Genomic DNA, 20,700 nt, shown 5'->3' with positions numbered 1-20,700 from the left:
TCAAATAAATAAAAATGATGACGGAGAGGGGATCAGCGGGGATGGAGGCCAGAGGAAGACGGGCAGGAGACCGAGGGGGTGGCACTGGGAGGAGAAAGTGGAAGGTTCCAGAAGGCCAACAGGAGGCCCCCAGCGAGGGCCGTGAGGCCTGGGCCCTGGTCCCCAGCGGGGTGAGCAGGAGGCGGAGCCTCTCGCAGGACCCCTCCCACGTCGAAGCTGCCCCAGGGGCGTTCACAAGCCCGACCTCTGCAGAGGAGTGGCACGGCGGGCCGCCGGGAAGCCCGAGCCGCTGTGGCTCTGGGCCAGCCAGGACAGCCCTCACCACTGGGAGGTGGCAGACCCGTCTCCCGTGGCCACCCGGGGAAGGAGGCAGAGGCGGCGGCAGGCTGGACCGGCCCAGCCACACCCGGGCCTGACACTGCTGACCTGGCTTCTCGGAGCGAGGAGGGGCAGGCAGTGGGATCCCCATTTCACAGGTGGGAAGACCGAGACCCGGTCTCCGCCTCTGGCGCCCCCAGCTCCGTGGAGGTGGGCGATCGGCAGGTTGCAGGGTGACTTGGTCTCTCAGTGCTCGTGTGTGGACCGGGAATGACTGTACAGAGGACTTGGAGCAATGTCCCTGGTGGGGCTAGTCCCTCCCTCCTGGGAAGAGGAGGGGCTCTCCTGACCGGCAGGGCTGGCGACCGGGCCGCGAGTGTGTGGCTGTCAGGGTGTCCGCTTAGCCAAGGCCCCCGGCGGGCCCAGCCAGCCACTGGGGGCTGTGCGAGCTGCATCCGCGAGACCCCGGGGCCCACCTTTCCTGCCGTGTCTGAGCTCGGGGGGGTGGGGGAGAAGTGCTCGCTCCCGTGAGCACGCCCCCGGGGGGACCCCAACACCCCCAGCGACCCCCGACTTGTGGGCCACGATAAACCCATTGTTGGTGGTCCTGGGTTCAGAGGCTTTCCCAGCGAGACCCCAGGCCCTCGGTTCCCACCTGGAGCCGGGCCGCTTGGGGTGGTGCTCATCAGTCCTGACAGGTGTGTTGCTCCGGCCCAGCTCACGGCCCGGGAATCGAGGCACAGAATTTTCTTAGAAGGTTCTGAGTCCATTTAATGTCAAGTTTACAAAGCATGCAACCAGGGCACGAGACGGGCTGTCCGGGGCGCCTTCACCAGGCGGGGGGTCTCCCAGCCGCTGTCAGGGGACACGGTGGGGGGACGGGCGTGGCAAGGCCCGAGGGGCGTCTGTCCCCAGTGCACCCAGCAGCCAGGGGCTGGCCCTGCTCGCCGGCAGGCTCCCCATCCGCAGGGGCGGCGTGGGCGGGGAACACCGTCTGGTAGTACTCGATGAGCAGCTCGGTGAACAGGTTGAGGGGCACGAGGGCGTTCAGGGAGGACGCCCCCTGCGACGGCCAGATCAGATTCAGCCCGAAGACGCAGGCCAGGCTGGAGCTGTTCATTTTATTGAAAAGGCTCTCCCGGGACACCTGGAAGAGGCCACACGTGGGACAAGGGCCTGGATCCCCTGCTAAACCCTAGGAGGGGCTGTGACACAGCCAGCCACGGGGTGGCGCTGTGACACGGTCAGCCGCCAGGTGGCGCTGTGACATGGCCAGCTGCCAGGTGGCGCTGTGACACGGTCAGCCGCCAGGTGGCGCTGTGACATGGCCAGCTGCCAGGTGGCGCTGTGATGCGGTCAGCCACTGGATGGCGCTGTAACATGGTCAGCCACCGGCTGGCACTGTGACTCGGTGAGCCACGGGGTGGCGCTGTGACATGGTCAGCCGCCAGGTGGCACTGTGATGCGGTCAGCCACCCACCCTGCTCAGGCCTCAGCCTGGCCTCGACTATGTGGGGCTCTATCTGACTGACTCCCGGGGTTCCCCCAACCCCACCTCCGCATCTTGTGGGGTGTCTCCAGCACAGCAGACACGAGCCAGCCAGCCCCTCTGACCTCTGCACTGGCCAGCGGCAGCTGTGAGGAGCCCGTGCCCCCATGGCCACAGTCCCCAGGGAGTGGGTGTCACCACCCCCAGGGTGCAGATGAGGAGACTGGCGCCCAGGAAGCACAAAAGCCTTGCACGGCAGGTGCCCCGCCCCCGGCCCTGTGAGCACCCGGTCTGCTCTCTCGTTCCTGCCTCCCTGCCAGGCCGGAGCCACAGAGGACTCAGATCAGCAAAGGGGACAAGAACCGGGGGGTCCAGCTGGGCAAGGATGACCACCGCCCCACGCCCCGCCCCGGGGAGCCGAGGGCACGCCCTGCCACCCCCACCTGCCGCCCGCCCCGGCCGCAGGGTGGGGCTTCCCAGTAGTCACTGCCCGACTGGGTCTTGGATGCAGTCCCGTGTGGCCGGGGGTGGACGGGACCCCAGCCTGGGGGGCTCAGGGGCCGGCGGGGCCACTCACCGCGTGCAGGAAGCCCATGAGGTAGCTGAGCACCGCGTAGTTGTGCCGCGGGAGGCCCTGCAGGATCTGGCGGCATCGGGTCACGCGCAGGCTGCTCTCCACGTCTGCAACGGCACGAGGCCCCTTCCTGAGCCCACGCCGTGGGCAGGGCCATCCCTGGGAGGGCGCAGCTGCAGGGGGCGGGCAGCCCCCAGGATGGAGCACCCTGCACTTGGTCAGGCCCGGAGCCTCCGTGTCCGTCTGTCCACTTCAGCCCCTCTTTACCACGTGCACGGTGTCTCGCTCCCCAGAACACGGGGCCCTCGCATAAATGGCCGTGGTCTGGCCCGGGGTTCCGTGGGCCAAGCCCGGCCCATCGCCTGCTGTGTCAGTCAAGCTCACTGGAACACAGCCAGGGCCACGCACTGACGCTGTGGCTGCACACACACTCGTGGCAGAGGCTGTGCGGCTCCGGCCCCCACGGCTGCACCTGCTGGAGCCCCGGCCCCACGGATCCTGGCACCGTTCTGCTCCCGGGGAAGGAAGGGTCCCACCCACCTGTGGCTTGGGTGGGGCTGGCCCACACCCCAAGACCTCCCCGTCCCCCCATAACCACGCCCTCCATTTGAGCCCCATAAGCGTCACCTCGATACCTACCAAGTGCTCACCTTGCACCCACTCACCTGGCCACACATGTGCTGTATTTGATGCACTTCCACCCACGCATGCACACTCCCACACACGTGCACTCCCACACCCCCATGCACACCCCCATGCACACTCCTGCTTACACCCATGCACACACGTTCGTTCCCACTTACACAACCATGCACACATGTGCACTCCCACACACACCCATGCACGCACGTGCACTCCCACTCACACTCATGCACACACATGCACTCCCACTCACACACCCATGCACACACGTGCACTCCCACACACACCCGTGCACACACACACAGGCACTCTTGTTCACACACCCATGCACTCCTGGAAAGAGAAGCAAGAGCACCGGAACCGCCTCCAGGTACAGGGGTGGGGCAGACCCTCGGCCGCTGTCCCCGCTGCACCTGTGCCGTCTCCATGGTGACGCCACCTCGGCCCCGCCCCGGGGCACACCTGCCTGCTCCCCTCCTTCCTCCACTTCCGTAATCAGCAGACAGCTCGGGGCTGTCCAGACTGGGGCGGGCAAGCCCACTGCCCTGGGCTCGCCTTCCCCGGACAGTCCAAGCAGGCGGGGCCACAGATGGGTCACGTGCACCACGGCCGCCCCCAGGGCGCCCACATCCAAACCCGACACCACCTTGGATCCCACGTACACCAGCGGGGCCCCCTCCAGGTGAGGGCTGAGGTGCTGGGAGGCGCCACCTGCCCAGCACAACACACCCAGTTCAAGGACGCCCCCGGCCGCCTCCCCTGCCCAGCCAAGCTGCACTGCAACCACCGGCCAGGATGACCCTTGACCCCGCCTTCCCCACCAGGACAAGGCCTGGCTGAAGCCTGCAGGAGCCAGGGACCTGAGGGCGTGGTGGGGCCAGGGGTCAGGGACCTGAGGGCGTGGTGGGGCCAGGGGCCAGGGACCTGAGGGCGTGGTGGGGCCAGGGGCCAGGGACCTGAGGGCGTGGTGGGGCCAGGGGCCAGGGACCTGAGGGCGTGGTGGGGCCAGGGGTCAGGGACCTGAGGGCGTGGTGGGGCCAGGGGTCAGGGACCTGAGGGCGTGGTGGGGCCAGGGGCCAGGGACCTGAGGGCGTGGTGGGGCCAGGGGTCAGGGACCTGAGGGCGTGGTGGGGCCAGGGGTCAGGGACCTGAGGGCGTGGTGGGGCCAGGGGCCAGGGACCTGAGGGCGTGGTGGGGCCAGGGGCCAGGGACCTGAGGGCGTGGTGGGGCCAGGGGCCAGGGACCTGAGGGCGTGGTGGGGCCAGGGGCCAGGGACCTGAGGGCGTGGTGGGGCCAGGGGCCAGGGACCTGAGGGCGTGGTGGGGCCAGGGGTCAGGGACCTGAGGGCGTGGTGGGGCCAGGGGTCAGGGACCTGAGGGCGTGGTGGGGCCAGGGGTCAGGGACCTGAGGGCGTGGTGGGGCCAGGGGTCAGGGACCTCAGGGCGTGGTGGGGACAGCCTCAACGCCCCCTCTCCTGCCTGGCAGCGCCGGCCTGAGCGGGCTGGGGCTGGGGCCGGGGCTGGGCGGACGCCACCTCGCCAGCAGACGGCCCCCGGGCAGGTGCGTACTCGTGATGTCCAGGATCTGCTCGTAGGCCTCGAAGGTCAGCAGTGGCTGTGGCAGCTCCCGCAGGAAGGTCTTCAGGACCACGGCGGGGACGTGGACGTCCCCGTAGTCGTCGAAGTTCACGGGCTTCCCTGACACGGAACACGGAGGGGCTTCCCGTCAGGGGCGCCTGAGGCCCCGCCGCCACCTCCCTGCCTCCCGCAGGAGCAGGACGCCCGGCTGCTGGCTTCTTGGGGGTGGGTTTGCTCCTGACAAGAGGGGAGCTCTGGGGACTCGGGGGTGCAGCTGTCACGGAGCGGGGGCTGGATGGGCGCGTGCCGCGCGGCCCGCACGGTTGACGGGGAGTGGGTGGACCAGGGAAGTGAGCGCGTGAGCGCGGCCACAGCGTCCGGTGCCATCGCCCCATCTTCAGCCGCAGCAGCGCACACGCGGGCAGCCGTGGAGGAGTCGCCCCCCGTGAAACCGTGTCCTGTGTTCAGGGTGTTTATGGCCACGACCACGTGTGCCACCAGCTGTGTGCACACCTGCTGCAGGTGGAGATGCCCTAGGGACACAATGGACCCCAGGCCACCTGGCCCCCGGGGACACTGGGCCAATGCCCCCCACTCCAGACCACCCTTGGGGCTCCTGGGCGGCTGCCACGGCCCTGAGCCCCGCCCCCAGGCTGTGCTTGCCCTGAGCCCCCCCCCCACACTGTGCTTGCCATGAGCTCCCCCTCCCCCCCGCTGTGCTCGCCCTGAGCTACCCCCCCCAGGCTGTGCTCGCCCTGAGCCCCCCCCCCCCCCCGTACTTGCCCTGAGCCCCCCCGCTGTGCTCGCCCTGAGCCCCGCCCCCGGGGCTGTGCTCCCCGGCCACGCTCACCCTGGTTGTAGAGCCGCTGCACCTCACGCACCGTCTGGACGCTGGCCGACCTCCGGAAGAGACCCTCGGTGCGCAGTCCTGCAGGCAGAGGAGCCCCGGGCGTCTCACGGGCCTGCACACTTCCAGAACATTCCGCGACTCCCCCGGCCGCGGCAGCGCCCCCTGCGGCTGGCAGGGAACGCGCTGGTCCCCTCCCCGATCGCTCCCCTTAAGTCTTTTCCACGTCACACACACACACACACACACACACACACACACACACGCTCAGCCCCGCCTCATTGCCCGCCTCTGTGGGCACCTGCAGAGGAGCGGCGGGCGAGCAGCCCTGTGACCCCAGAGAGAGCACCCAGCCTCTCCGGCCCGCAGGAGGCCCCGAGCCCCTCGACAGAAACACCCGGCCCCCAGGAGCCTCCAAACGCCCACCTCTCACAAGGCCCTGCGCTGAGCTGCCCGACCCGGCAGTCCCCGGCTGCCCCCGGAGGCCTCAGCTTCAATTCAGTGAGCTACAAGGCTGCACAGACACACGGGGTGCCCTCCTGGGCCGCTGCCACGGGCGCCATCGTGGGCAGTGCACACCCAGCTCTGCTGGGCCGTGCTCGTGGGAGTGGGGGTGCAGGACGACTTCCTCCCACCAGGCCAGGCCTGGGGACCGCACAGCAGTGCCCACGCGGACAGAGGGACAGGGGTCCGAGTTCTGAGTCTTCACAGCACCCCCAAGGCCTCACGTCTGGCCCTGCCCCCCACAGGTGTGCAGGCTCTGGCTGACCACAGGCCCTTGGCACCTGCTGCCCCCCCTCCTTGGAGAGCCCCTCTCCACCCTCGGCCTGGCTGCCTCCCCTCCGTCCTCCGGACTCAGAACAGGCCTACTTCCTCGGGGGAGCCTCGGACACGACCAGCCCCTCCCAGGAGCCCAGGTCAACAGGGACAACTCCGTCACACGCTCGGCGCTGCACGTGCCCCGCTCTGCTTGCTTGGATACCCGGGGTGGGGGTGTGCAGAGCGTGAATGAATGAATGAATGACTGATGCAGAGAGGATGCGGGTCTGCCCAGGGGAGGGGTCTCAGATCTTACGGCAGAGCTGGACATAAACAGAAGGAGCAGGAAGGGTGGCCACCCAGGCTGTGGGCCAGGTGCAGGCAGACGTGGCCACCCAGGCCGTGGGCCAGGTGCAGACGTGGCCACCCAGGCCGTGGGCCAGGTGCAGACGTGGCCACCCAGGCCGTGGGCCAGGTGCAGACGTGGCCACCCAGGCTGTGGGCCAGGTGCAGGCAGATGTGGCCACCCAGGCCGTGGGCACAGGTGCAGACGTGGCCACCCAGGCCGTGGGCGCAGGTGCAGACGTGGCCACCCAGGCTGCGGGCCAGGTATAGACGTGGCCACCCAGGCCACGGGCCAGGTGCAGACGTGGCCACCCAGGCCACGGGCCAGGTGCAGACGTGGCCACCCAGGCCGTGGGCCAGGTGCAGACGTGGCCACCCAGGCTGTGGGCCAGGTGCAGACGTGGCCACCCAGGCTGTGGGCCAGGTGCAGATGTGGCCACCCAGGCCGTGGGCGCAGGTGCAGACGTGGCCACCAGGCTATGGGTCAGGTATAGACGTGGCCACCCAGGCCGTGGGCCAGGTGCAGACGTGGCCACCCAGGCCGTGGGCGCAGGTGCAGACATGGCCACCCAGGCCGTGGGCCAGGTGCAGACGTGGCCACCCAGGCCGTGGGCCAGGTGCAGACGTGGCCTGTCTGCTCAGTGCTGCCCTCAGGACCGCAGGGTGTGGGGGTGCTGGAGGTGGAGCCCCACACCCACACGCCAGTGCTACCCATGATGCACAGGCCCAGGTTAACAAGCACAGGCCTGGCCCCGCCCCCGAGTCAGGAGGGGCTTCCCAGGCTGCTCAGGAAGAAAACCAACCAAGGCAGGGCAGAAGGGGATGGTGCAGGGTCAGCTCTCACCGCCCGCCTGCACGTGAAGACAGCACGGGGTCAGCCTCTGCCCACCCGTGGGGACAGCACAGGGTCAGCTCTCACCGCCCGCCTGTGGGGACAGTGCGGGGTCAGCTCTCACTGCCTGCCTGCCCGTGGGGACAGTGCGGGGTCAGCTCTGAAGTCCACACGCGTGCTCTGCAGTGTCCCGGCTGGGACGGCCTGGCGCTGCCCGCAGCCTGCACTGCGGTGCCAGGGCCCCCGCCTGGCCGCTCCATGGCAACCTCCTGCCCCACACACCTTCCCCGGCACCTGCGTTTGCCTCAGAGTCTTGGGGGGATCTCAGGCTCCCCCAGCCCCCGCGACGGCGTCTACAAACCAAGGCCACCTCTTGGGGGCTCACTGCTGACCCCTCGGGACGGAAGCAGGAACGGGGGCACAGAGAGGGGAAGGCCCCGGCCCGGCCACACAGCCGGTGCACAGCGAGGCCAGGGTTCAAAGCCGGGCCTCGAGCCCAGACCTCACGGGGGCTGCCATGCTGGGGCCCCGGCCCTGCCCGGCCGCCTCCCCAGGGCGGCTTCCAGCTCCTCTACCTCCCGCAGGCGGCGGTGCCGGCGGCTGCCTCTCACCTTTCTCCCTCAGGTACGTCACCGTGAACCTCAGCACCGGCGGGATGAGGTCGCCGTGGTTCTTGTCTCTGAGGCTGAGGAGAGAGCAGAGGGCAGCAGCGTTTACCTGACAATGTGGGCGAGCGGGACCGCGAGGGCTGGGGTCCTGCACGCTGAGCAGCTGCCGGGTCGGGGAGACGCGGCTCCGCCCCCAGGAGCCGGCACGTCTGGGGCCACACGACAGACACGACGGGGCAGCCTCCGAGCCCGCCGTCAGAGGGCCGGGGGCTTCCCCAGGGGACGAGCAGGAGCCTCCAGAGGCCAGGGGGCCCCTGGGACGGGGACACAGAGCAAGGCCCAGGGCACGGGCAGGCTCGGCTGTGAGGCCGGAGCCAGGACTGGATGCCGATTCCTGCCGAGGGCACAGACGTCTGGGGACGACAGACGCTGCTGAGATCTGCGCTGCACTGGACGCCAGCCCGGGCGGGGACACGGTGGAGCGGCCGCTTCTTCCTCCCGCGCCCTCGACGCCAGCCCGGGCGGGGCCGAGGGGCAGGGACACAGTGCCCGTGACATTAAGTTCTTCCTCCCTTCTCGGGGGCAGTCACCGCCCTGTCCCTGACTCTGGCTCCGGGCAGACAGCAGACACGAGGTGGGCCACATCCCGGAGCCGTGGAGCCGGGCTCGGTGGCTCTCGTTCCACCCTCCACCCCACAGGACACCGGCGCTGGCTGAGCCTGTGCACCTCGCGAGCCGTAACCCCTCGCGGGGGCTGCTCGTTCTGCAGGGAGTGAGCGAGAGCACGTCCCCCAGCAAGGCTGCCCTGACAGGACGTGCGACCTAGAGGACGCCAGGACCCACGGGGAAGGCGGGAGGGCAGGAGGCGGTGCCTGTTTCCGGATTGGGAGGCGCTGCTCTCAGAGCGGCCGGAGCTCAGACGAGGAAGCGGAGGCACGGAGAGGCGAAGCCGGGTCCCACCGTGCACGGCGGCGGCTGGAACCCAGGCAGCCGGGTGAGCCCTGGAATGCAGCCTCCTAACCCGGGTCCAGGCCACTGCGCAGACCGACGTCTCACACAGCAAAACCCCGCAGCACACCGGGACCATCCCCCACCACCAAGAACTCGGCCGAGAGCTCGGCACGGGGCAGGCGGCAAGCCCCGGCCTCACACCCGGGGTCAGAGGTCGCATGATGGGCACGTGGCAGGAGGCTCTGGGCACCGGTCCCTTCCCCACTGTGCCCGGACGGTGCCGGGAACACACGGCAGTGTCTCGGCCCCTCCTCACCAAGCCCCCACCAGCTGGCCACCATGAGTGACCTCTGCCAATGCCACCCGGAGCAGACCTGGCTGTTGTGGGCCAATGGAAAGAAGATCTCTCCCTCCCTCTCTCTCCCTCCCTCTCTCTCCCTCCCTCTCTCTCCCTCCCTCTCTCTCCCTCCCTCTCCCTCCCTCTCTCTGTCGCTCCCCGTCTTCGTGGAGGAACGACACAGGACCCTGCGCTGTTCTTTTGTCTGCTCGGCCCTCCCCGGGTTTGCTGCTGGTTCTTCCCGGGTTGGCTACCGTCCCTTCCACCTCCGTGGAAGGGCGGTTCCCCCTGCCACTTTCCCCACTTCCGTGGGGGAGCGGCACACCGCCGGCTGGCTCTCTCGGGGGCTGCACAGGTGTTCCTCTTAGATGTTCCTGGTGCATGTTGTCTCTCTCCTCCTTTATAGTCCTCTTCCACCAATCCCAACTCTGCTGCCCACACGCCGAGCACTCTGCTCTCCTCCAATCAGGAGCAGGATCAGCTCCTGCAGCTCATCAGTCAAGTTGGCGAGAGGCAGCTGCGTATAAGTTGTTACTCCTCTCCCAGCGCCATATTGTGGGAGAGCAGATGCATAGAATAAGTCTTAATTCCAGTAACAGTCTAGTCTGAGTTGCTCCCCACAGATCCCCCTTTCTTTTTATTTTTTGGCATTGATACGCGCCTGTCTTCGGTGCCCCACGGCACACACTCTGCTCTGCTTGCTGGAGTTGCCCACAGGTGCTTACAAGCCCTACCAATCAGGCAAACCGAATCCGGGTCCTCTCTTCGCCATGTTGTGAGGAGGTTTTTAGGCGCTGATGCGTGCCTGTGTTCGGTGCCCTGCAGCGCATGCTCTGCTCTGCTAGAACTGCCTGCAGGTGCTTACAAGCCCTATCAATCAGGCAAACCGAATCCGAGCCTTCTCCTTGCCGTCTTGTGGGGAGACTTAGTGGTGTTGATAATGTGCCTGTCTTCGGTGACCTGCAGCCGCCCACAGGTGCTTATCGTCTTACTAATCAGGCAGACCAAATCCAAGCTCTCTCATTGCCATGTTGAGGGAGGCCTTATTTTTCTCTATTTCTCTATCTCCGGGCATTCCTATTTCTCCTATTTTACTTCTATCTACCAGCATTCTTATTTCTTTCATTTTACTTCTAAACTTCTGTTTCTCTTATCCCCGCGGCTTCCAGGCTGCTTCTCGGCACCTTGCCCCGCGGCGGCTTCCCGGCTTCACGCGCTCCACGGTCTCCGCGCCCTTTGCGCCCGCACCACGGCCCCGCGCGTTCCCTATCTACTCGTGCCCCGTGTGCTCTCCCAGCTAGTGCCCCGCGTGCTCTCTGCACGCAGCGGCTTCCGCGAATCACACAGCCTAGCTCACGTTTCCGCCACTGGTATTCAGTCTAAGTTTCCCGGGCTAACCTGACGAAATGCAACCTATAGCTTACATTTCCGCCTTACGGTTTGGCTTCCCGTCTTTTGCTCCCCGGGCTAATCTGACGGATTCCAACCTGGCCCACGTCTCTGCCTCTGGTTCCAGATTTTCGCCCCTTGTTCCCTGGGGTGACTTGAAGAATCCCATGATAGCTTATGTCTCCGCCTCAGCCTGCCCCCGCGGCTACATCCTCCCTAACATTTTTCTCTACCCGGTATGTTTCCCTAACTTTTCTTCCAACAACATTCCCCTCTCATTTCTCCTGGCTTCTCCCCAGTCTGTATCCGAGTCTAAGTTTCTTCTAGGTTTCACTTTCGCTTTTAATCTCCTAGCTTCCCCGCCATAGTCTGTATCCGAGTCTATGCCTAGGCTTTCAATGGCTTCTTCCGGCACCTTTTCCATCCGGCTTTTCCCTAGGCTCTTCTAGTCTCTCTCTCCGGTATTTTCCCACTTCTTCCCGCTTCTTCCCTCCTAGGTTTCCTATCCGAGTCACGGCACCATCATGTTGCTCCCCCTCTTCGTGGAGGAGCAACACTGGACCCTGCGCTGTTCTTCTGTCTGCTCAGCCCTCCCCGGGTTTGCTGCTGGTTCTTCCCGGGTTGGCTACCGTCCCTTCCACCTCCGTGGAAGGGCGGTTCCCCCTGCCACTTTCCCCACTTCCGCAGGGGAGCGGCACACCGCTGGCCGGCTCTCTCGGGGGCTGCACAGGTGTTCCTTCAGATAGATGTTCCCTTTAAATGTTCCTGGTGCATGTTGTCTCTCTCCTCCTTTATAGTCCTCTTCCACCAATCCCAACTCTGCTACCCACACGCCGAGTACGCTGCTCTCCTCCAATCAGGAGCAGGATCAGCTCCTGCAGGTCATCACTCAAGTTGGCAAGAGGCAGCTGTGTATAAGTTGTTACTCCTCTCCCAGCGCCATATTGTGGGAGAGCAGATGCATAGAATAAGTCTTAATTCCAGTAATAGTCTAGTCTGAGTTGCTCCCCACACTCTCTCCCTCCCTCTCCTCCTCCCTCTCTCTCCCTCTCCCTCTCCCTCCCTCCCTCTTCCTCCCTCTCCCTCCCTCTCCCTCCCTCCCTCTTCCTCCCTCTCCCTCCCTCTCTCCCTCTCTCTCCCTCCTTCCCTCCCTCTCCCTCCCTCCCTCTCCTCCTCCCTCTCTCTCCCTCCCTCTTCCTCCCTCTCTCTCCCTCTCTCTCTCTCCCTCCCTTCCTCTGTCACGTCTTTCAAACAGACAAACAAACCTTTAAAACAAAACAAAACACCTGAGGCTCAGAGAAGCAAATGATCCTCACTGACATCACAGAAACGCGCCCTGGCTGGGCTGACGCTGGGGAGCAGGAGCCGCCACGGCGTGGCACAGAGGGTGGCCCTGTGGCCGTCACCCTCAGACCCTGTTTCCCAGGGCAACAGCGGTGCTGGGTGACCACGGCGGTTCCCACCTCCCGCCTTGGTGAGAGGGTCAGGCTGCAGCCCTGGGAAGGACCAGGATTTGAAACTCCAACTTCCCCGCTGTACCGTCGAGGACCTAAGCTGAACAGCCACAGGCAGAGACCCTCACCCACGCCATCCCCACGCCGTCCCCACGAGAAAGCCGGCGCTGAGACACAGTGCACAGCAAGGACCGACCACGTCAACAGCAACTCAGGAGCTCACGTCGGGCAAAACGGGCTGTAGGACAGAACTCACGGCCCGTGACGAGGGCGAGAGAGGGTCCCCCACCGGGGAAATGCAAGAATCACGCACACTTCTGCTCCTAAAACCGGATTCCCCGCCCGAACGGGGAAACGCACAACTGGACAGCGACGGTCGGGGAGCTCAGCCACCCGCCCTCAGTAAGGAACGAACAGCAAAGACACGGCGACCGATGCACGCTCACCCCGGAGCCCACGGCGCCCACGGCAGGCAGGCGCTCTTCCCACATCCCATGAGCGCTTGCGGGTGGCTCGGGTATAAGCCTGTAGCCGATCACAGCTCTCCAACCCAACGCGCAAAGCGAAGCACCACAGACAGGCGCAGAACCTTCCCAGCAGGCCGCTGAAAACCAAGGAGCGGGGAAAACCCAGAGAGGAGGGCGGAGTGTGGCGTGTGCTGAGACGGAAGCACAGTGCACTTGTTCCTGCTCCCCACACCCACAGACAACCACGACCAGAGACATCCGGGGAGAAGCAGTCACCCGCGCTGAGCCCGCACACCTGCTCTGGTCCGTCCTGGTCACGACTCCCCACCCACCATGGCGCAGCGCCTCAGCGTGCTAGATCTGACACGCCTTCCGGAGGTGACGCACAGTGTGCGGGAGGTCGTATGCAGGCCCACGCACGCACGAGGGCACTTGTGTCAGAGACCTGGGCATCGGGGGCTCTGGTGTCCACAGGGGGCCGCGGAGTCCATCACTGTGGACACCAGGGACGGCCGCGCACTCGCGGGCAAAGGACGCATGTAAAGCAAAGCTTAGACTTCATGGCTGTGGGGGCCGGCGCTGGGGCACAGCGGGCAAAACCACCCCCTGCGGTTCCAGCATCCCATATGGGCGCCGGCTCGAGTCCCGGCTGCTCCACTTCCGACCCAGCTCTCTGCTGTGGCCTGGGAAAGCAGTGGAAGATGGCCCAAGTGCTTGGGCCCCTGCACCCACGTGGGAGACCTGGAGGAAGCTCCTGGCTCCTGGCTTTGGATCAGCGCAGCTCTGGCCATTGCAGCCAGCTGGGGAGTGAATCAGCGGATGGGAGATGTTCCATTCCTCTCTGTCTCTCTGTCTCTCTCTCTCTCTCTCTCTCTCCCCCTCTGCCTTTCTGTAACTCTACTTTTCAAATAAATAAATAATCAACCTTTTTAAAAAATAATTTATAGCTGCAAGATTGCTCTTTTTTTAAAAAAAAATATTCCCTGGATCCCTCTTTTTTAAAAGATTTTAGGGGCTGGCTCTGTGGCATAGCGGGTTAAGCAGTGGCCTGGGTACCATATGGGCGCCAGTTCGAGTCTTGGCTGCTCCACTTCCGATCCAGCTCCCTGCTAATGTGCCTGGGAAGGCAGCAGAAGATGGTCTGGGCGTTTGAGATCCTGCAGCCACATGGGAGACCTGGAGGAAGCTCCTGGCTCCTGGCTTCAGCCTGGCCCAGCCCCGGCCATCGCAGGCACTGGGGAGGGAACCAGTGATGTGAGTTCTGTCCGTCCATCTCTACTTCTCCATCTCTCACATAAATCAAAAATTTAAAAAAAAATCAAGAGACTCAAATGAACAGAAAGCCATCTCATGTCCAGGAGTCGGAAGAATTCGTGTTCAGACGGAGGACTCCAGGGGCAGCGGGCGCCCTGTGGGAGTCCCAGCCGACTCCGAGGTCAGTGGGAAAGTCCATGGCACAGGGAACAGCGACTCGGGCAAGAACAAAGCCGGACACCGCTTCCTGCCGTCCGAACACTCTTCACGGCCAGACAGCACGGTCACGTGGCACAAACCCGCAGACGGACGGGAGGGAACCCGGGAGCCCAATCACCAGCCCTCCCGCTCCAGCACCTGGCTATGGCCGAGGCCACCCCCACCCCCGGGGAGAGAAGAGTCTTTCCAGCAGAGGGCGCCAGAGCCACAAAGGCGCAGAAAACCTCACAACCTCACAGACACCCGCTCAGCACCCAGCCTGGGCTGGAAAACCAGGAGACGCAGGCGGATGCCCGACCCTGGGTCAGACACGGCCCCTTAGGGCGGGGTGTGTGCGCGTCACACACCACAGAAGCGGCTCCCCAGGGAAGCCTCCCAGAGGAGGGGCGAGGCAGGAGGAAGGCCAGCAGGTGCACAGGGCAGCAGGCGGGGCTCTGTTGTCCACGCCCCCTCCTGTGAGCCCCTGTGGTCCTGCAGGATGAGGGGGGCCGGGGCTCCGTCCAGTTACAGTGAGAGAAAAACTGGGACGAGAAATGAAGCTCACCCGCCGGCAGGCCCGCTCCTCCCCGGCCCCCGAGCCCTGGCCGCCCTGGGATCCTAAACTCACAGGGGCGATCCCTGCGGCCACAGCTGGCCCTGGACGGTGACGTCCCAGGAAGGGCGAGTGACAAGCCCCCTCCTGCCCGGCCACCCCGCGCCTCCTGGCACCTCAACACCTCGCAAAGTGCTTCCGGGTCACCACGGCCCCGAGCACACCGGGGCTTCAGGGAAGGAACCGGATCGCGAGCGCCGTGCGAGCGGCTCTCCAGGAGTCCCCGTCCCCCCCCAGGCCCTGGAGCTCCAGAATGTTCTGTCAATCACACCCGAATGCCTGGGGGGGGGGACCTCAACTGCCGCCAGGGCAGTGGACACGGGCATGCTCACCGCGGCGGCCTGCACACAGCAAGGCTGCGACAGAGGAGGCCCTGCACGCAGTCAGGGCGCCAGGACAAGCCTCCTGGAGGAGGTGCCCTGGGACGAGCGTTAAGAGATGGACGAAGCTGGCCTGGCGAGGCGGGGGGATGGGCGGTGGTGCAGACCCCCCGAGGAGTAAGATCCTCAACTGCGACACCGTTTCCCCAGGGAGGAGAAGCCGGCGGGGGAACGAGGCCTGGGCGGCTGCGGTAACCACAGCCCTCACCTCTGCGCCGAGCCCAGCAGAAGTCCGGTCCGCGCTCCGGCTCTGCGTCCAGCACAGGCGCTGGCAGGGCGCACTATGGCCACTCAGGGGGCAGCGGCCCAACCAAGCGCCCACGCCCACCGCCAGCCTCTGGCCGGCACGCCCACGGTGGCTGCCATTTCATTGGCCATAGCCAGTCACGTGACCACCCCTGCGCTCCCAGCATCGGGCCTGGGGGCGGGAGCTAGGGCAGGGGCCCAGGTGTTCCCTGCCCTGCCCAGCACCGAGCCCCCCCCACAGACACACGGTGGCCAGGCTCAGCCTCGGTCGGGGACAGCGTCCCCACGCCAGCAGTGTCCCTTGGCTCCCCGCGCTCACTTACTATTGCAGACTGACCCCGAACTGCTGCGTGGGCAGGGGCGGCCGGGGCGGAGGCGTCTTGGCCGGAGGTGGCGGCTGGCCCTTGTGCAGGCTCTGGAGCTGCTGGTCATACCTGCAGACACGGGGACGCACGGCTGCCATGTGGTGAGACATGGGCTCCCCGACACCAGCGGACGGTCGCAGGCACACACGTGTGCGCACACCCACCCCCCTGGCAGTACCTCAAGCGGCAGGAAGGGTGGTCCAGCCCCCAGCAGCCCCCCACCATGCCAGAGCTCAGTGCGGCCACCATGAGGACACACGTGGCCTCCAGGCATCTGACTGGAGGCCGAGTGCTGGGGGACCTGTCTGGCTGGGCTGCACAGCGGGTGCTCAGCGCTGGCCGCTACTGAGCAGGGGGGCCGGGAGGGAGTCGGAGGGGAAGCCCTTGGACAGCGCTCACCAGACTCCCAGCCGCTCTGTCTACTCCTCCCCCTCCCCTGGGCAAAGACACCCTTCCTGGGGCCCTCGGTGTGTGGCCCTGTGGACACAGGTCCGGGACAGGGAGCAGTGTCAGCAGCTCAGACGGGGGGCCCTGCTGCAGGGACCCACTGGGGTACCGCTGGACACGCGGGGGCAGCTGGGAGCCAGGACGTGGCCTGGGAGCCTGAACCCTCAGCTGCTGTGGCCACAGCTGCCGTCTGAGAGAATCATAGCCTCCCCGCCCCGAGCAGCCCCCGAGAGGCGCCCCTGCCCCGCACCGCGGCCACCAGGGGCCCCAGGACAGCCAACGCCCATGGCCAGGTGAGGAATCGCCGGTCACACCCCGGGGCCACGGCTCGAGTCGCCCACTGTGCACACATGTGGATGCCGCCAACTCCACGCCACGCCTGGGCAGGGCACTCCGGCCGGGGCGGGGCTGGCGGAGACTCACCGCACGACCTCTGGGGGCACGGGCAGCTGGTCGGACGGCAGGTGCTCATGCAGCTCACTCAGGTAGTTGAAATACATGACCTTCTTCCCAAACTTGTGGCTGAGAGAACAGAAGGAAGAGGCTGGAAACCGGCAGGGGCCGCGGGCGGGCTGGGGGCCTGCGGTGGGGGCGGGAGGGCACCGCGCGGACTTCCAGGGCAGCCAGGCTTTCGGGGGTCTGGGGGTGGGGGCGACTTCCCACCCAGCTGTCCCCTCTCCGCTCCTCCCTGAGCGCCCTGGGGGCAGAGGACCTGCAGGGCCAGACAGGCCCTGGGCGAGTCCTGCAACCCCACCGTCTCTTGGGGGCCTCCCTGCTCCTGGCCCCTCTTTGAGAAGGGGTCTCTCCCCTGAAGTGAGGCAGGAGGCAGAGCCGGGCTGTGCCCACCAGGCTCCAGCTGGAGCCCTGGCTGCGCCGTGGCTGCGCTGTGGCTGCCGTGGTCCTGCGGAGGCCCGCAGTGGGCGTGAGCAGCCCCTCTACGCCGGGCTGCGGCCCCAGCCCGCTCCACGGCCACCAGGGCTTCGTTTGCCACAAATGGTATCATCCTGGTCTTATTTATTGTTCAGAACGATGTTATTTCCTTACTGTAGCTATTCAGGGAACACAACTAAGAATGTGGTTAAAGAACCACAGGTAGGGGCCAGTGCTGAGGTTAAGCCGGCGCCTGCAGTGCTGGCATCCCTTACGGGTGCCGGCTCAGGTCCCGGCTGCTCCACCTCCGATCCGGCTCTCTGCTGTGGACTGGGAGAGCAGTGGGAGGTGCCCCAAGTCCTTGGGCCCCTGCACCCACGTGGGAGACCCGGAAGAAGCTCCTGGCTCCTGGTTTCAGACTAGCCCAGCTCCAGCTGTCGAGGGCATGTGGGGAGTGAACCAGTGGATGGAAGACCTCTCTCTCTCTCTCTCTCTCTCTCTCTCCCCTCTCTCTCCTCTCTCTCTCTCTCTCTCCCCCCTTCTGTCTGTAACTCTCTCTCTCAAATAAATAGATAAATCTTAAAAAAAAAAAAACTAGAATCCCGCCTTCTGCCAAGCGTGTCTGGCCCAGCGGTGGGGAGGGGGGGCGCTGGCCACTTTAGGACCAGGAGTGCACGCAGCCCCCGCCGGGGCTGCTCCACGGGGCCGCGGTTCAGTCCCAGCAGCGATGGCCAGGCAGCTGGGGAGGCACGCGCAGGCTCACGTGCACACACATGTGCCGTGCTTATGCGCACACACACAGGTGTGCCTCACACGTGTGCTCACTGCTGCACACAGGCACATCCACGCCACGCTGACTCACAGGCACACACACGCGTGCACACATGAACACGTGCCCACTCATGTCCATACGTGCCACACTCACAGGCAAGCACACCCACGCACACACACACATGCACACACACATCCACGCACTCTCACACACACACTTGCACACGCACATCCACGCACTCACACACGCTCACACACTCACACACACACTCACACATGCACACGCACATCCATGCACACTCACACACACTCGCAACGCACATCCACACACACATCCACGCTCACACACGCTCACACACACATGCACACACACACCCCCACACACTCATATACACACACACGCTCACACACACATGCACACACATCAACGCACTCACACACACACTTGCACACGCACTCACACACACTCGCACACGCACATCCATGCACACTCACACACACATGCTCACACACATCCACGCTCACACACACTCACATCCACGCACGCTCACACTCCCTGCTCCCCCCAGGGCTGCAGGTTGAGGAAGCGACATGTGTCAGCAACACTCCCCGAACCACTGCAGGGGTCCAACCAGCAAAGGGAGGTGAGGGGAAGTGAGGAGGGGTGAGGAGGTGAGGAGGAGGTGAGGAGGGGTGAGGAGGGGTGGGGGGGAGTGAGGAGGTGAAGGGTGAGGAGGTGAGGAGGGGTGAGGAGGTGAGGAGGGATGAGGGGTGAGGAGGGGTGAGGAGGTGAGGAGGGGTGAGGGGTGAGGAGGTGTGAGGAGGAGGTGAGGAGGGGGTGAGGAGGTGAGGAGGGATGAGGGGTGAGGAGGGGTAAGGAGGTGAGGAGGTGAGGAGGTGAGGAGGGTGAGGAGAGGTGAGGAGGGGTGAGGGAGTGAGGAGGGGTGAGGGGGTGAGGAGGTGAGGAGGGGTGGGGTGAGGAGGGGTGAGGGCGTGAGGAGGGGTGAGGAGGTGAGGAGGGGTGAGGAGGTGAGGAGGGGTAAGGAGGTGAGGAGGGGTAAGGAGGTGAGGAGGTGAGGAGGGTGAGGAGAGGTGAGGAGGGGTGAGGGAGTGAGGAGGGGTGAGGGGGTGAGGAGGTGAGGAGGGATGAGGGGTGAGGAGGGGTAAGGAGGTGAGGAGGTGAGGAGGTGAGGAGGGTGAGGAGGGGTGAGGGGGTGAGGAGGTGAGGAGGGGTGGGGGTGAGGAGACGTGAGGATGTGAGGTGGGGTGAGGAGGGGTGAGGAGGTGAGGAGAGGTGAGGAGGTGAGGAGGGGTGAGGAGGTGAGGAGGGATGAGGTGTGAGGAGAGGTGAGGAGGTGAGGAGGTGAGGAGGGATGAGGTGTGAGGAGGGGTGAGGGGTGAGGAGAGGTGAGGAGGTGAGGAGGGGTGAGGAGAGGTGAGGAGGTGAGGTGGGGTGAGGAGGGGTGAGGAGGTGAGGGGTGAGGAGGGGTGAGGGGGTGAGGGGTGAGGAGGTGAGGGGGGTGAGGGGTGAGGAGGTGAGGAGGGATGAGGGGTGAGGAGGGGTGAGGAGGGATGAGGGGGGTGAGGAGCGGTGAGGGGGTGAGGAGGGGTGAGGAGTTGAGGGGTGAGGAGGTGAGGGGTGAGGAGGTGAGGTGGGGTGAGGAGGGGTGAGGAGGGATGAGGGGTGAGGAGGTGAGGTGGGGTGAGGAGGGGTGAGGAGGTGAGGGGTGAGGAGGTGAGGAGGTGAGGGGTGAGGAGGTGAGGAGGGGTGAGGAGGTGAGGGGTGAGGAGATGAGGAGGTGAGGAGGGGTGAGGAGATGAGGAGGTGAGGAGGGGTGAGGAGGGGTGAGGGGTGAGAAGGTGAGGAGAGGTGAGGGGTGAGGGGTGAGGAGGTGAGGTAGAGTGAGGAGGTGAGGGGTGAGGAGGTGAGGAGGGGTGAGGAGGGGTGAGGGGTGAGGAGTTGAGGAGGGATGAGTGGTGAGGAGGTGAGGTGGAGTGAGGAGGTGAGGAGGTGAGGAGGGGTGAGGGGTGAGGAGGTGAGGTGGGGTGAGGAGGGGTGAGGGGTGAGGAGGTGAGGAGGGATGAGTGGTGAGGAGGTGAGGAGGTGAGGTGGAGTGAGGAGGTGAGGAGGGGTGAGGAGGTGAGGAGGGATGAGTGGTGAGGAGGTGAGGAGGTGAGGAGGTGAGGGTGGTGAGGAGGTGAGGAGGGGTGAGGGGTGAGGAGGTGAGGTGGGGTGAGGAGGGGTGAGGGGTGAGGAGGGGTGAGGAGGTGAGGAAGTGAGGAGGGGTGAGGAGGTGAGGAGGGGTGAGGGTGGTGAGGAGGTGAGGAGGTGAGGAGGGGTGAGGAGGTGAGGTGGGGTGAGGAGGGGTGAGGGGTGAGGAGGTGAGGAGGGTAGTGTCCTCGGGGCTCGTCTCCCGTCTGTGAGGCTTCCAGCACAACACGCTGGGGTAGAACAGGCGGCGCACACCCCGCGGAGTCACAGGGACTGGAGCAGGCCTGGGCCCGCCCGCGGCCGCCTGGCAGGGACCTGGCAGGGACGGGCATCCCGAGTGGGCAGGGACGGTCATCCCGGGGCAGGCAGGGACGGGCATCCCGGGGCGGGCAGGGACGGGCATCCCGGAGCGGGCAGGGACGGGCATCCCGAGCGGGCAGGGATGGGCATCCTGGAGCGGGCAGGGATGGTTATCCCGAGCGGGCAGGGACGGGCATCCCGAGCGGGCAGGGATGGTTATCCCGAGCGGGCAGGGACGGGCATCCGAGCGGGCAGGGACGGGCATCCCGGAGCCAGCGTGAGCGCGCGCCCCCCCCCCCCCCCGCGGCGAGCCCCGCCCACCTGATGAGGGGCTTGAAGACGCTCCACAGCACCTTGAGGAGGCTGGTGGGGTGCACCACGTAGAGCGCCTTCAGGTTCTTCCTGTACCTGCACAGCCAGAGGCGGGACTTCCGGTGTGCAGCCACCACGCGGCA

At 65.7% G+C, this 20,700-nt stretch overlaps 1 protein-coding gene across 9 annotated transcripts in view; it reads right to left on the bottom strand.

The window, feature by feature from the left end:
• Window positions 1-1,063: 1,063 nt before the first annotated feature.
• Window positions 1,064-20,700, bottom strand: part of ARHGAP8 (Rho GTPase activating protein 8) — a 39,012-nt gene continuing 19,375 nt past the window's right edge. For all 9 annotated transcript variants that reach the window (XM_070051527.1, XM_070051523.1, XM_070051525.1 and 6 more), the window contains 8 exons: window positions 20,567-20,653; window positions 16,516-16,614; window positions 15,604-15,714; window positions 7,995-8,068; window positions 5,451-5,528; window positions 4,592-4,720; window positions 2,385-2,488; window positions 1,064-1,465 (listed from right to left, as the gene is read on the bottom strand). In XM_070051527.1, coding sequence (XP_069907628.1) covers window positions 1,148-1,465; window positions 2,385-2,488; window positions 4,592-4,720; window positions 5,451-5,528; window positions 7,995-8,068; window positions 15,604-15,714; window positions 16,516-16,614; window positions 20,567-20,653 — 1,000 coding nt within the window. In that variant the 3' untranslated portion in view covers window positions 1,064-1,147. The remainder of the gene's footprint in view (window positions 1,466-2,384; window positions 2,489-4,591; window positions 4,721-5,450; window positions 5,529-7,994; window positions 8,069-15,603; window positions 15,715-16,515; window positions 16,615-20,566; window positions 20,654-20,700) is intronic.

Source organism: Oryctolagus cuniculus, chromosome 11 (genome assembly GCF_964237555.1).
Source record: "Oryctolagus cuniculus chromosome 11, mOryCun1.1, whole genome shotgun sequence".
Lineage (NCBI taxonomy): Eukaryota > Metazoa > Chordata > Mammalia > Lagomorpha > Leporidae > Oryctolagus > Oryctolagus cuniculus.
This window is presented reverse-complemented; position numbering and strand designations above follow the sequence as displayed.